Consider the following 15,391-nt stretch of genomic DNA (forward strand, 5'->3'; position numbering starts at 1 on the left):
AGGCCGGATTGGCCCATCCGTCCCAAAGCTCCGCCTACTGGTGGGGCCTAAGGCGCCTGGGCCAATCAGAATAGGCCCGGGAGCCTTAAATCCCACCTGGGGGAGGGGCCTGAGGCACATGGGCCCAACCCGACCATGTGCCCAAGGCCACGCCCCCAGGAGGGTGCCAGGGCCAGGAGGACTTGGGCTCCCTCCTGGCCCGATATTGTCGGGGAGTTGGGGAGTCGGCGGGGCAAGAGGGCTTGGGCTCCCTTTTGCCCCGATCGTGTCGGGGAGTCGGGGGGGCAAGAGGGCTTGAGTTTGCCCCGATCATGTCGGGGGTGCTGCGGTTGGCTGGGGCAAGAGGGCTTGAGCTCCCTCTTGCCCCGATCGTGTCGGGGAGTCGGGACCGCCAAGAGGAAGCAGCAGGACACCGGTAGGAGCTTCTACATGATGGGGGGGTCGGGAGGCTGTGGGGGTGCGAGCGGTCCTTCAGGGTGAGGGTGCGGGTGGGAGTGCGTGCGAGCGGTCCTTCGGGGTGGGGGTGCGGGTGCGTGCGAGCGGTCCTTCGGGGTGGGGATGCGAGCGGTCCTGCGGGGGGGGTGTGAATCGGACGTCGGGGGGGGGGCATCAGGCTTTCAGGGTGGGGACAGGACTTCAAGGGGGAAAGGAGAGTCGGGGCGGGCGAAAGGAGAGTCGGGGTGGCCAGAGGAGAGTCGGGGCGGGCGAAAGGAGAGTCGGGCAGCATGCGCGGTATACGGGTGTGCGCGGTATATAAAAATTTCTGTACATAAATTTGTGATTTTCGTGTGCTATACCCGTGTGCGCGTTTTACACGGGTGCGTGTTATCTACGTGAAAATACGGTATGCTTGAAATTAATCTCGCAAGCAGCATTAATGTTTTTTTATTCCAGAAGCACTGGGCTGCAAAGCTATTGCTCGCTGCCTCCAGGTTACTTATTAAAGGGGCTGGGTTGCATTATTTCCCCCTGAAGCTCTCATTTTGCCACACCTTCCAAATGCCCTCCCAGCTCCCAGCCCCACCAGATGATCCACCCAACACTGATTCCCCTCCCCAGAATGTCTTCTATTTCCACAACTTCCCTCCTATCTCCTCTGTAGACCTCCTTCTAGGTTCTACCTAACAAATTTCAGGAGATATAAAAGAGTCAGGGCACAAGCAATTCCCAGCAGTGACCCTAGCAGTGATACCAAGAGACTACTACTAGAGGTCACCAGTACCATTTTGAAATTGATACCGGTATTGGCAGGAATGACTAGGAATTGTATCTGACCCAACATCATTATACTCCCTGGGATTTGCCAGGTGGTCATGGGGGGTGGGGGGGGGGCTACAGGGGGAGGCAGAAGTTGGTGGAATAGGGGAGACATTTAGAGAGGGCTCAGAGTTGGTGAGGCTATCGGGGCAATATCTGAGTTGGGGGACATCAGGGAGAGAATATAGCAAAAGAGGGGCATATAATAAAACAGGGGGCTGAGGGGTAATTCCTTATTCTTTCAACTTTAAGAAGTGATCCAGAAGTTACACTGTTGTGGCCCAATGCTCCCCCAAACAGAAAAATTCCACCAGCTTTATGCTGGCAGTATTTTTCCAGGAATAACACATCTTGTGGTGTTTAGTGCAAGTCATGCTATTTAGCTTATTACTATGTATCTCAGTGTACTAATATGTTTATTGCTCTTTCAAACACGTTAAAGAAAAAAACAATTGTGAGGGCCATAACACACATTAATAACTACTCCTACTAGAAAATGTCACACTGTAACAAAATCCCTCATAATATATATATATATATTATGAGGGATTAAAAAAAAAACAAAAATGGACCCATTGGATGTTTATTGCCTATGCATCCCTGCTTATAGTTTTATTGTGTGCTGGTTACAGAACTTCCCTGATCATGACTACAGACAACAAAGTCTTTCCCTAATAAGTGATCATTTCACAATTCCAAAGTCACAACAGAATAATATACAGTTGAAAATGATTTGTAGATATTTATCTTTTTTAATTATTAGATATTTTTTGTTATAGCAATAATAATTATTATAGATTTAATTATACTTACTTGATGTTGCTTTCTAGTTGAGAAATACGTTGATTTAGTGATTGAATATCAGTATCTCTCTGACGTACAGACTCAATGAGGTATCGGTATGGCTGCTGCGCTTGATTCAATAAGGCATTGGCTCTATCAAGCTAATAAACAGAGTTATTGCTTTTTTGGGTGGCTATGAAATTATACATTTTAGTCATACAAAAAATAAATAAGTTCTCTTTATCTATAAATTGTCCATTATAGCCTAATAGAAAAGAATTGCTAAAATATCAAGAGCTTCTTTCAAGTTCAAATTCTAGTTTTATTTAATATACTGCCCATTAGCTATGCAGACAGTTTACAAAAAAATTGAAAATGTACACAAGGAGACAAAATAGGTGAAATAAAATATGTTTAAAAGTGTATCAGAAAAAAATTAAAATTAATGATAGGAAAAGACAGAAAAAATAATAATATTCTCCTTAAGGATCACAACTGCCCACTAACAGATACCCAAGCTTCAAAAATACAATTCAGGAAGGAATTACCGTATTTTCGCGGATATAACGCGCACCGTTGTAAAACGCGCACAGGGGTATAGCGCGCAGAAATCACGATGATATGTACAAAAACTTTTCTATACCGCGCTCAGGCATATAACGCGCATGCTGCCCGACTCTCCTCTGGCCACCCCGACTCTCCTTTCGCTCTCCCCGACTCTCCTCTGGCCACCCCGACTCTCCTCTGGCCACCCCGACTCTCCTTTCGCCCTCCCCGACTCTCATCTGGTTGCCCCGACTCACCCTGACTTTCGGTGCACTGCCCCGACTCTCCTCTGGTTGCCCCGACTCACCCTGACTTTCGGTGCACTGCCCCGACTCTCCTCTGGTTGCCCCGACTCACCGTTCACCCGCCCTGACTTTCGGTGCAATGCCCCGCCTCTCCGTGCCTGTCCCCCTTGAAGGTCTGCCTGTCCCCCTTGAAGATCTGCCTGTCCCCCCTTGAAGTCCTGTCCCCATCCTGAAAGCCTGATGCCCCCCCTCGACGTCCGATTCTTCTCCCCCCTCGGCAGGACCACTCGCACCCCCACCCCGAAGGACCGCCGACTCCCCGACAATATTGGGCCAGGAGGGAGCCCAAATCCTCCTGGCCACGGCGACCCCCTAACCCCACCCCGCACTACATTACGGGCAGGAGGGATCCCAGGCCCTCCTGCCCTCGACGCAAACCCCCCTCCCTCCAACGACCGCCCCCCCCCCCAAGAACCTCCGACCGACCCGCGACCCCCCTGGCCGACCCCCCCACCCCCCTTCCCCGTACCTTTGGAAGTTGGCCGGACAGACGGGAGCCAAACCCGCCTGTCCGGCAGGCAGCCAACGAAGGAATGAGGCCGGATTGGCCCATCCGTCCTAAAGCTCCGCCTACTGGTGGGGCCTAAGGCGCGTGGGCCAATCAGAATAGGCCCTGGAGCCTTAGGTCCCACCTGGGGGCGCGGCCTGAGACACATGGTCGGGTTTGGCCCATGTGCCTCAGGCCGCGCCCCCAGGTGGGACCTAAGGCTCCAGGGCCTATTCTGATTGGCCCACGCGCCTTAGGCCCCACCAGTAGGCGGAGCTTTAGGACGGATGGGCCAATCCGGCCTCATTCCTTCGTTGGCTGTCTGCCGGACAGGCGGGTTTGGTTCCCGTCTGTCCGGCCAACTTCCAAAGGTACGGGGAAGGGGGGTGGGGGGGTCGGCCATGGGGGTCGCGGGTCGGTCGGAGGTTCTTGGGGGGGGGCGGTCGTTGGAGGGAGGGGGGTTTGCGTCGAGGGCAGGAGGGCCTGGGATCCCTCCTGCCCGTAATGTAGTGCGGGGTGGGGTTAGGGGGTCGCCGTGGCCAGGAGGGTTTGGGCTCCCTTCTGGCCCAACTACACAAAGTACGGGGAAGGCGGGTGGGGGTGTCGTGGGGGTCGGCCAGGGGGGTCGCGGGTCGGCTGGGGGACGGGCGGAGGTTCTTGGGGGGGGGGCGGTCGTTGGGGGGAGGGGGTTTGCGTCGAGGGCAGGAGGGCCTGGGATCCCTCCTGCCCGTAATGTAGTGCGGGGTGGGGTTAGGGGGTCGCCGTGGCCAGGAGGGTTTGGGCTCCCTCCTGGCCCGATATTGTTGGGGAGTCGGCGGTCCTTCGGGGTGAGGGTGCGAGTGGTCCTGCCGGGGGGGGGGGGGATGTATCGGACGTCGGGGAGTCGGCCGGGCAAGAGGGCTTGGGCTCGCTCTTGCTCCGATCGTGGATGCGGGTGCGGGTGGGAGCGCGTGCGAGCGGTCGTTCGGGGTGGGGGTGCGAGCGGTCCTGCTGGGGGGGTGAATCGGGCGTCGGGCGGGGTGGGAACTATGTTTAAAAACTTTTGTATACCGCGCTCAGGCATATAACGCGCGAGGGGTATGCGCGGTACGTAAAATCACGTATAACGCGCGCGTTATATCCGCGAAAATACGGTACTTTTCTTACCACTTTTAACAGACAGAAATGGGGTCTATCACCATTATGCAATGTAATAATCATGAAATGTGTGAAGAATTTACAATCATATGGCACCTCTTAAGACTTTTTAAAGCATTACTGGTTACTTGTAACAAGTGTTTTCTATAGATTATATCATCACATATCACCAAGAGAGAACAGCTTTCTTAGAACAGTGTAGATGTCAAATGCTGCTCAACTTCCAGGCTGTAAGGGTTAGTAACTTCAAACTGGAATGAAGGATATATTCCTGGTTCTGAGTGATCAACAATGAAAATATCTGAAGCCAGACAAAAACACACACTAGATGGAAATAAGATTTCCCCATCCATGCACTAACCACAAATAGGAGCTGAAATAGCCCACAAATTTCTATATTGCAAACAAAGGAGAAAAACCTCAGTGGTGATACAACTACTCAATATTTGAGATAGGACACACCATTGGTTAAAAAACTTCTTTCTTACCAACTATTTTAACATTTTTGTATTTTGAATGCTTTAACAAATCTAACATAGTTTTATTCTGAAGTCTGTACTGAGGCAGAACTGAGTTTTGTTATGAAAGTGAACAAGTTCTGTCAAGGTCAATAAGGAGCTATGAAAACCATAGTCTTTGGCATCTGACAAAATTTGTGGAGGGGTTTTGATATGTGAGATTGGGGGTGGTAGAGGAAGAAATAAGCATAAAGCAGAAGCCAAATTCAGGGAATTACTAGTGTATCCCTTGGCAGCTGGTTGAAGGGTAAGAGTATTGAACAAAGGAGTTGTAGTTCTGCATGTTCATTTTAAGTAAAGAACCCCACATAAATAAAACTGAAGTCTGCTCAAAAGTGGGATTCCTTTTATATGCTGATGTAATTGCTGACTAAACTGAGATCATCCCTACTACAAGTGGGCTGTTATTTGGGGTTTTTTTTTAACCCTGAATCTGAAAAATGAAGAGGGTATGGCAATAAAAAGGATCTAGGGTCTTACCATCACACTAGCAACCACAAAGGAGACAGTCACCTCTGCAAAAGCCACAGTGAGATCAAGAAGAACAGAGAAAGGCCTGATCTTCAAACTCATTTTAATCGCAACCAATAAAACCCATACATAAAACAGTTTAATCCAACATAATAAAGTAAGAGTCAAATCCTTGAGACAATGCCGTAGAAAAGCCGCAGCGTGATTCTGAAGGAGTATCGTGCACTGCGGCTTTTCTATGGTGTTATCTCAAGGATTTGACTCTCATTTTTAGTTTGTCATTTATCTCACAGGGACTCCTGATGCAGGCACTCTAGCTGAAACATACTCTGTGTTGAGTCCATGATTTACCAGAAGCCTTTGTTGGATTAAACCGTTTTATGTATGATTTTTATTGGTTGCTATTAAAGTGGGTTTGAAGACCAGGCCTCTCTCTGCTCTTCTTAGTTCTTACCATTACATCATACAGTAAACTTTTCACATTTAAAACTAAGACCATCTGAGTTTCTCTTAGAAGCCAGAAGGACCTGAGACAAGCTATGAGGCAGATCCATAGCATCTATAATTACATTCTCCATATCAAGACTGTGAGGGTTAAGGATCTGATGCTGGGATGCAATAGCATCTGCTTCTCCTGTGTGATTTTTGTTAGAGAATGCCCCAGTTAGTTGCTCTCCTTACAGAGAGTTCCTGAAAGAGAGGAAACCAAACTTATTCACAGCTCCTTTTCAGCCAAGTACTTAACCCCACCCGGTCCTACTTGAGTTTTAGGAGTCTGTAAGAGCCGGCCTGAAGACACATATAGAAGACCCTTCCCTAATCTAAGAGAAAACCTAAGTCTCCCTTCCATGGATAGATTGTCAAGGATGGAAATTGGAATTCTGTATATATTCTCTCAAACCCAGTGAAAAAAGCAATTCAGGTATTAAATGAGGTAAAAAGGCTGTGGTTTTTGGACTCCCAACTATCTGGGATAACAAAGTCCTTACACATTACGTGATCAATTGCATGTGATAATTCACAGTAAGATTGATGACTGGTTACTTTTAGGGTTTGCGAGGGATAATGCGTACCCCCATTAGAGCCATTTGTAGTGGTGAGCACACATTGGGGATACTCATGCCTAGGACTCTGAAGTGTAGAGGTAAGTTTAAGCATTTTCTGGAAGTGAAAGTACATGGTGGGTTGTCTTATATGCTCCAGCAATTTATTCTATATGAATGGTTCTAGGAATTTGCATGTAGTCTCGTGTGCTTTCTTCCGGCATACTTGCTGAGAGGAGGGGAAGGGAATCTTGAAGTGTTAGACTGCACGTGCGTTGAAGAAGGATGGGATGATGTTGATACTAGAAGTAAGTCCCCCCAGTGTTTTCCCCATAGATTGCTTTGTAGATAATGCAATCCATTTTTAAGTGGATTCTTTTCTTTACGGGAAGCCAATGTAGTTTGTCTTGCTTGATTTGAATATTAGGCTAGCTGCTGTATTTTGTAGTAGGTATAGTCATTTAATTTCTTTCAATGATTCCATGGTATAGTGAGTTACAGTAATCTAGGTATGGCATTAATATGGTTTGTGTAACTATCCTGAACCTGTCCTGTGATAGTTTTGGTCTTATTGCTCTTAATTGCTGGAGTCTAAATTAGAATTTTTTGGTGACAGAACTGATTTGATCATGGAAAAACTTTGGATGTGTTATCTATTTTGATTGCCTCTCTTGTGCCTGTGTGTGGTAATGAGTTATAATCTCCAAACCATAGTATCTTGGCTTGAGATTTGTTAAGTTTGAGGTAATTTTGTTGTGTCCATGCGCTTAGGCATTCTATTGTGTCTTTTAGTTGCTGCAAAGTGTTTTCAAATGAAGCCTGCGCTGTGCAGAGGAGAAAAATATTTTCTGCATAAGAGGTGGTGTGTACCTAGGGGTGGAAGAGGGTTCTGCCAAGGGTTCTCAAATATAGGTTGAACAGTAGGGGGAGTGGGAGAGGGGAGCCTTGTGGGATACCATAGCTGACTTTCCAATTTTGGAATTTAGTTTCACTTTTCCATACTTCATAAGTCCTGTTCTCTAGGAATTGTGTGAACCACTGGAGTACTGTTCCCTGTATCCCTAGCTCAATCAGTCTCATCAGTAGTAGGGAATGATCTATTGTGTCAAATGTCGCTGAGCTGTTGAATTGAAGAATTGTTTGAGTTCCTTTACTTTGGTAGTGTTTTACCTTTGATGTTAGTTCCAGTAGTAGGGATTCAGTGCTATGCTTCGGTCTGAATACATGTTGCATGTGTGGTATGTGTCTGTTGTCTCCGTGTATCGAGATAGTTGCATGTTGATGCAGAATTCCAGTAATTTCGCAGTCCATGGTATTCCTGCAACCAGTCTAAAGTTTTCCACTTTGGGCAGGTCAAGATTTGAGGCTATCGCCTAGCACTTCTTTTCTTGCGTAAAACACGAATTGAAGGAGCCAGAATGGAGATATACCAGAAACAGAAAAGAAGTGCTAGGCGATAGCCTCAAATCTCAACCTGCCCAAAGTGGAAAACCTCAAGCTGCCCAAAGTGGAAAACCAAGTATTGTCTTCTTGAACTGAAAGAGCCAGAAAGGAGATATACCAGAAACAAAGAAGACAATACTTGGTTAGAGGGTTTGGTTCTTCAACCAGATTTGTGGGGGTAATTCTTTCAAAACATTTCTTTCCAAGTAGCACAATCTTAAACCAAGCCCTTTTTACTGAATACTAGTAACTCAATCAAAGAGCTGCCACCCCTTGGACAGCACAATACTCTCTATGAATTTATGGTCCCATCATCCACCCCTGGCTGTTAATCTCAGTTCACAAACAGAAAACAAAGTACATGAACAAGAAGTCCTAAAGGTAGGTACCTTCTGGCACTCTTTTCCATGCTCTTCAAATCAGGCTTTCAGCAGCAGACAGGAGCACGTTCCTTCTTCTCCTCCAGGCCGTCTTCAAGATAGGGAGTGCTTTTAAAGTTCTAGAGGCTCTATATGCCACCCCCTTCTTAATTTCTCCAACTATCGGGATGCCAGCTTCTACCCCCTCCAATTAGGACAGGGCTTTCCTTAGTTTTACTCCCCTTTCTTAAAGAGCAATGACAGTTCTCATCTGTAAAACCTTAGAAGGGAAGCATTTTTTTTGCCCCTTCAAGCTTTGAATGGAAATAGGGGTCCAGAGCTCCCTCCTAGTGAGGACCTCTCTGTCCTATTTATATGAACCTCTTTTTCCAGAGCCTTATTAATATTTAGGAATTTTAACCAGGCTATCCTTAAGAAGGCTTTATACTTGAGTGTCTTTTTTCCCTACCTTATTCCCCCATTACTTGTCACCTATCCTTTCCTTCTCCATCTGGTCTTTAAAGTAATCTTGCATCCTTTCCTTTCTTTCTTTTTTTTTTTAACCTTAGTAAGGTTCTTCTTTCTAATTTGATGCTGGGCTTCTGTATTTTGAATTTGGGGATCCTCTCTCTATTCCTTGCTAGGATCTTAGGGCTCCCTCCTGTGGCCACTCTGAGACAGAACATCACAACAGACATCTCTCTCACACACACACAGTAAATACTTGCAGGGAGGTTGGAAAGAATTCCATCAACCACACTTTCCCTATTTGTTTGCCTATAGTTTATAGATACTCTGAATTTTAATCAGATAATTTTTAGTGCAGCTTAAAAGGGAACATTGCTCCCTCTGTATGAACACCACACTTAAAGAGAAAGAGAAAGTGGGTGAAGGGAACAGTAGGGGCACTTTTGAACACAGCAAAGAAGAACCCTGGTTGCCTCCCCCTGTACCACTGTTACTGATCGTATTCTATACACTGTATGAACTCCAGAGAAGTATGTACCCCCCCCCAAAAAAATCAAAATAATACGACATATTGGACAGAATAGTATTTACAGCATTCTGGAATTATATGCAGGTACTTTAATTCTTGGCTCTCAGTCAGCCTTAGCTCCACAGTACAGCATATTCCTGTTGGCTATGTGAACAGTAATGTTCAGCAGTACTGTAAAAGAAATTCTATGATTACTGGCAACCATAAAAAAATTTACCTATCAATATTTTTGGTAGGTTGCCAACTGTATGTAAAACTAGTTCTCAACTAACAATTTTCAAAACTAAAATGAGAAAACACTTGTTCCTGGTAAGTAACCTGATTGTGGAAATCAGTACACTGAAACAAAGATTCTGAATGCTTATTTCATCCCCCCCCCCATAAAAAAAGGCCTGAACTCCCATTAAAACTGTAACATCTAACACGTGTGCCTACGTTTTACCACACTGTAAGACATTTGACACTATGGGTTTAAGTGGCTGTGATTGTGTTCCTTGTATATTCTGAAGAGAGTTTCTACTTCTCTGTCATTACTTTGTGCTATTTATTTTGTTGTTTAGCCTGTCTTCCCAGTTAAGCCTTAGTTTTCATTTTGTATATGCAAAGAAAGGTGCCTAGGTCATTGTATTGCAAACTGTGTGCCGTGGCACACTAGTGTGCTGCATGAGATTTCAGATATACTGTGAGACACCAGGAAAAAATTTGTCTGTGTCATTCTCTAGTTCCTAGCCTGCTACTTTGCTCTAATTACCGTATTTTTCGCTCCATAAGACGTACCTGACCATAAGACACACCCAAGATTTAGAGGAGGAAAACAAGAAAAAAACATTCTGAACCAAATTCTCCCTGCCAGCCTCTGCACCCAACCCCACACTCCTTGCCAGGCTCTGCACCCTGTCCCCCCTCTGATGGTCTAGTGGTAGGCTGGGACAGGGCACAAGGCAGGCCGAGACAGGGCATAGGGCAGGACAGGCAGGCCTAGTGGCAGGGCAGGCAGGGTCCCCCCACCCCCCCGACAGGGCCCCCCACCCGGAGGTAGGCAAGGTCACACTACCTTAATTTCTCCAGCGGTCTGGCTTTCAGCTTCCTGCCCTTCTATCCGGCTTTCTCCCCACCGGCAGACAGAGTCGGAGCAGCAAGAAGGCAGGCGTGAGTTTTTCGCTTCCTGCCTTGCCGCTCTGTGAATGGCGATCCAGCCTTACAGCCTCCTGTCCTTCTCTCCTTTCTTCCCCCTGAACGGCACTGGCAGTGGCAGAGCGGCAAGCAGGCAGGTGCAAGTTTTTCGCTTCCTGCCTTGTCCTGCGCCGCTCTATGAATGGCTGTCCCAGTTCTCTGAAAGGTTTTTAGAGCATTTCAAATTGCCTGCAGCTCTAATGGGTTGATGTGGAGTGTCTTCTCTTGAACAGACCATCAACCTTGTGTCCTGAGACCATCTAGGTGAGTTTCCCAAGCATACATGGACACATCCATGGTGAGCACTCTCTGATGTGAAGGGATGATAAACAGTAACCCTCTGGAGAGATTTGTCAGATCCATCCACCACTGAAGAGACTGGTGAAGAGGCAAGGTGACTGTTATCCTTTGGGATATGGAATCGAGAGCTTGAGACCATTGAGATGCTAGGGTCGTGTGAAGGGGTAACATGAGTCTCATCATCTGTCTTGCTGAGATGGTTTGTCGAGCAGAGACCTGATTGCAAAGATGAAATAAGGTGTCTTGTCTTTGTTGAGGTAGAAAAGCCCATACAAGAGTTCTTGTTATACAACAATATACTAGAGAAACTAGTGGTTACCAAAATTGTCAAATCAAGTATTCAAAACCACCGGTAAAATCAGAAATTACACTGAAGATATTTTATCTATATGGGTTACAAGCCTCAGGTTGTGGAGTTTTATACCCACTTTGAGTTTTCTTATGAAGAAATTCCTCTTCACATGTTCCTGTTTCCATCACTATAAGCAAAAAAGAGGGGGTATAAAAGATAATTTATAATACTTGCTTTCAACGATATTCCTTTGCACATCAGTGTCTTACTTCATTTATGGTTATTAAATCAGGGTATCATCTAAATAATTAGAATTGTGGGTTAATAAGAGTGAAATATCAACCATAAATGAAGTAAGCCACTGATGTGCAAAAGAAGATCGTTGAAAGCAAGTATTATAAATTATCCTTTATACCCCCTCTTTTTTGCTTATAGATATTCAGTAGTGGGTTGGATAATCTAGAAGTTGATTCGTGTGTGTTGTTTGAGTTCCTGTTTACATCACTGGCTTGAACCCAACCTGCCTACCTTTCACTAAATTTTTATTTTATTTAACTTTATTTAATCTCATATTGCTACAACGAAATTCATCCCAAAACTCTCTCTACTTCTATTTTATTTATTTTTTATTTATTTACTCTAGTTTATTTAAAAACTTGGTAAAGACTTTAGATACTGTTTACTACACATCATTAGCCTAACAGCTCATTTCAGATAGCAGAACCGGCAGGCTAGTGTAAAAATTCAGATTAAAATTTCATTTATACTTATCTTGAAAAGAGCACCAATGCTTTAAAGTGCTTTGTTGAAAAGTGCATTTGTGCGTGCTCGTAATCTGTAACGCTTTAAAGTACTTTAGTTTCTGCTGAAACAGTTGCTCATTTACTTTCTTTTATCCATCCGATGCGGCCTGCGTTTCGCAAGGCAAACAGCACTCCCACTGCATCAGGGAAAAGTTTATAGCAACACTTCCATAGGCAATGGTAACACTCCTGCCGGTTCTGATTTTTACCGGTGGTTTTGAATGCTTGATTTGACATATAAGAGTCCTGCCACAACCACTAGGCACTTGGAGAAGAAGCGAGGCTGAATGGAAAAACTTTGTACTGGAAGTGTTGATGAGCTATCTGAAAACATAGAAACTTTCTGTGATCGGTATGTATGGATATGTGTGTGTAGGCCTCTTTGAGGTACAGAGAGCACAGCCAATCATTTTGTTCTAAAAGTGGGTGTAAGGGCCCTAAAGATAGCATGCAAAACTTTTCTTTGACTAAATATTTGTTTAAGGCTTGGAGGTTGAGAATTGGACGAAGACCTCCTGTCTTCTTTGGAATTAGGAAATACCTGGAGTAGAACCCTTGATATTTCTGAGAAGGGGGAACTACTTCTATGGCATTTAGTTGAAGTAGAGCTTTGATTTCCTGTTGAGATGTGAAAGAGGACTCTCTTGGAGAGTGGTCTGGAGGAATGGTTATAAAATGAACAGAGTAAACTTCCTTGATGTCCCAGGTGTCTATGGTGATGACAGTCCAGCGCCGTTGATACAACTGAAATTGACCTCTGATTGGTTGAGGAAGAGGCTAAGAAGGAGGAATTTTGGTTATGCTCTTTAGAAGCATGTTAAAAAGACTGGGTTGGTTTTTGAGGAGCCAAAGATTGGGGCTTCTGAGATCTCTGTTGTTTCTGTCTCTTTGGTTGTGGTGGCTTAGAAGAAGAGGATGTTGTAGAATACCATCTCTTATAGGAATAAAAGGAGGCTTAGATGGTTGAGCCTTAATCTTAGATCTTGTTAAAGAATTCCAATTCTGCTCATGCTGAGTAAGTTTTTGAGTAGCAGCATCTATTCTGTCGCTGAAGAGTTCTTCACTGAGACAAAGGATGTTGGCTAACCGGTCTTGGATATTGATATCCATGTCGGAGACTCACAGTCAAGCAAGATGTCTCATAGCAACAGACATGGCAGATGCTCTGGATGACATTTCAAATGCATCAAATGCTGTTCTGGCCATATATTTTTGCTGAAAATCTGTTAGGTGGTCAGATGGAATATGCTGCTTAAAAATCAGATAATTTCTTTATGAGATGTTTAAAGTAAAAAGACGTAGAAGTTGTAATTAAGAACTCGGCTGGCCAACATAGATTTCTGGTAAAGACGGCAACCAAATTTATCCATAGTACGACCCTCATGTCCTGGTGGTGCAGGCATAAACCCTGGAGCTGGAAGATTTTTTAAAGGATTGATTCAACAAGCAACGATTGGTGTGGGATGTGGATGTGCTTCGTAGAGGGATCAACATGGGTCTGACTTTCTGTATGGTGTCATTAGATATACAGGCTGCTTTTGACATAGTGGATCCTAGATTGCTGTTGATAAACTAAAGATGGGAGGAGTGGAATAGTTTTGAGGTAGTTCGGTTCTTTCCTAATGGATTGTAAATTTGTAGTGAAATGTGGAAAGGTAATACCATCAATGATGAGGATAAAAAAGGGATCCCAAAAGGATCTGCTTTGTCAGCATTATTATTTAATAGTTATGTTGCTTCAATAGAGCAGGTTCTTGAAGGGCTGAAAATACACTACCATATCTATGCAATGGAGGGGTTAGATTTTGTTTAGAGCAAATTGATTTTGTGCATGGAAAAGATAAAAACTTGGATGCACAAAAAAGATTATGCACTTACCCTGGTAAGCTCTTTTCCAATAGATAGGTGAAGCATTCTAGACAGTAGGGTTATTTCTCTATAGCTGTGTGCTGCTGCAGAAGGAATCCACTCCAGATTTTTCACTCTGCCTCTGTTATATTTTAATGGGCTCTCTAGCTTCACCTTCAGTTAGTACTCAAGCACGTAGAGCTACTCAACACATGTAGAGTAAAGGCACTTGTAGCAACAGGCTGAAACAAACTGTTCTGCTCAAAAAGTACCTAAACAGTACCATTAACCACCAACACAGGCTGGAAAGGAGCTCAGAAACTACTCAATAAATTTAAACATTCTTCCCAGCCCTCAAGCGCAAACATACATCCAAAAATCAGCTTGAAGAAGCATAAACGGACTGAAAAGAAGGCAGGAGCAGAAAGGACAGGATGGGGAGTTTAGAATGCCTCACTTATGTACTGGAAAAAAGCTTACCAGGGTAAGTACATAATCTCTTTTTCCAGTGCAATAGGTGAGACATTCTAGACAGTAGGGATGTACAAAAGCAGTCCCCCCAAAAGCTAGGGCGGGCTTGCTGCGCCGACCCTTAAGACTGAGGACCCAAAGGCAGAGTCCTGTCTTGCCACCACGTCCACTCTGTAGAACTTGGCAAACGTGTGGAGAGAAGACCATGTTGCCCTCTGCAAATCTCCTCTCCACAAAAAAGCCACACTTCTGGTAGAATGCGCCTTGACGGAATCAGGAGACTGTTTCCCAGCAAGAATGCATGCTGATGAAATGGCCCTATGGTTCAATCTGGAAATCATGGCCTTGGAAGCAGGAGTGCCCCTCTTAACTGAATAAGTCAGCACAAACAAATGGTCAGAGACGAAAATCATTGATGACCTCCAGATAACGCAGAACTGTGTGCACATCCAGGTTCTTCATCAGGCAGTCCTGTGACTTCGAACCGGTTAGTTGAAAGGCAGACAAACACACACTTCCTAATTAACATGAAAAGCCAAAATTACCTTTGGCAGGAAGGAAGGGACCGTCTGAAGGGAAAACCCCCACCTCCGAAATACAAAGGAAAAGGTCCCTGCATGACAAAGCATGCAGTTCTGACACATGATGCACCAAAGAAATGGTGACCAGAAAAATAGTCTTGAACGTCAATCTTAGAGGGAAGCATTTCGAAGGGGCTCAAAAGGAGCCTTGGTAAGACTAGACAATACCAAGTTAAGGTCACAGGAAGGGAAAAATGTTTAACTGGCAGTCTGACATGAAGAGCCCCTTTCAAGAATCTAGTGATATCAGCATGAAACGCCAAGGAAGACTAACACTCTCAGAATCTATAACAGGAGAGCCTGGTCACTTGGATTCGAAGAGAAGCCACAGTGAGGCCTTTACCTAAACCAGCCTGAAGGCAAGAATCAGCAAGATCAGAGCTGAATAAGAGTCCACCTGGACCTTGGCACACCAATGTTGGAAGGCCTTCCACTCCTTAGACTTCAGAAGAGCATCAACAACCAGAGCAAAATATCCTTTATGTTCTAAGGCTATGCACTCAAAAGCCATGACGTAAGAGCAAAGTGACCCGGATCCTCCTTGGATACCGGACCCTCCTTGAGAAGGTCCAGATAG

General features: G+C 45.0%; 1 protein-coding gene across 5 annotated transcripts in view; it reads right to left on the reverse strand.

Annotated features, from left to right (window-relative positions):
- PIBF1 (progesterone immunomodulatory binding factor 1) overlaps nucleotides 1–15,391 on the reverse strand; it is a 302,877-nt gene that overhangs the window by 59,182 nt on the left and 228,304 nt on the right. For all 5 annotated transcript variants that reach the window (XM_033947509.1, XM_033947506.1, XM_033947507.1 and 2 more), the window contains one exon: nucleotides 2,071–2,201. In XM_033947509.1, coding sequence (XP_033803400.1) covers nucleotides 2,071–2,201 — 131 coding nt within the window. The remainder of the gene's footprint in view (nucleotides 1–2,070; nucleotides 2,202–15,391) is intronic.

Source organism: Geotrypetes seraphini, chromosome 6 (genome assembly GCF_902459505.1).
Source record: "Geotrypetes seraphini chromosome 6, aGeoSer1.1, whole genome shotgun sequence".
Classification (NCBI taxonomy): Eukaryota; Metazoa; Chordata; class Amphibia; order Gymnophiona; family Dermophiidae; genus Geotrypetes; species Geotrypetes seraphini.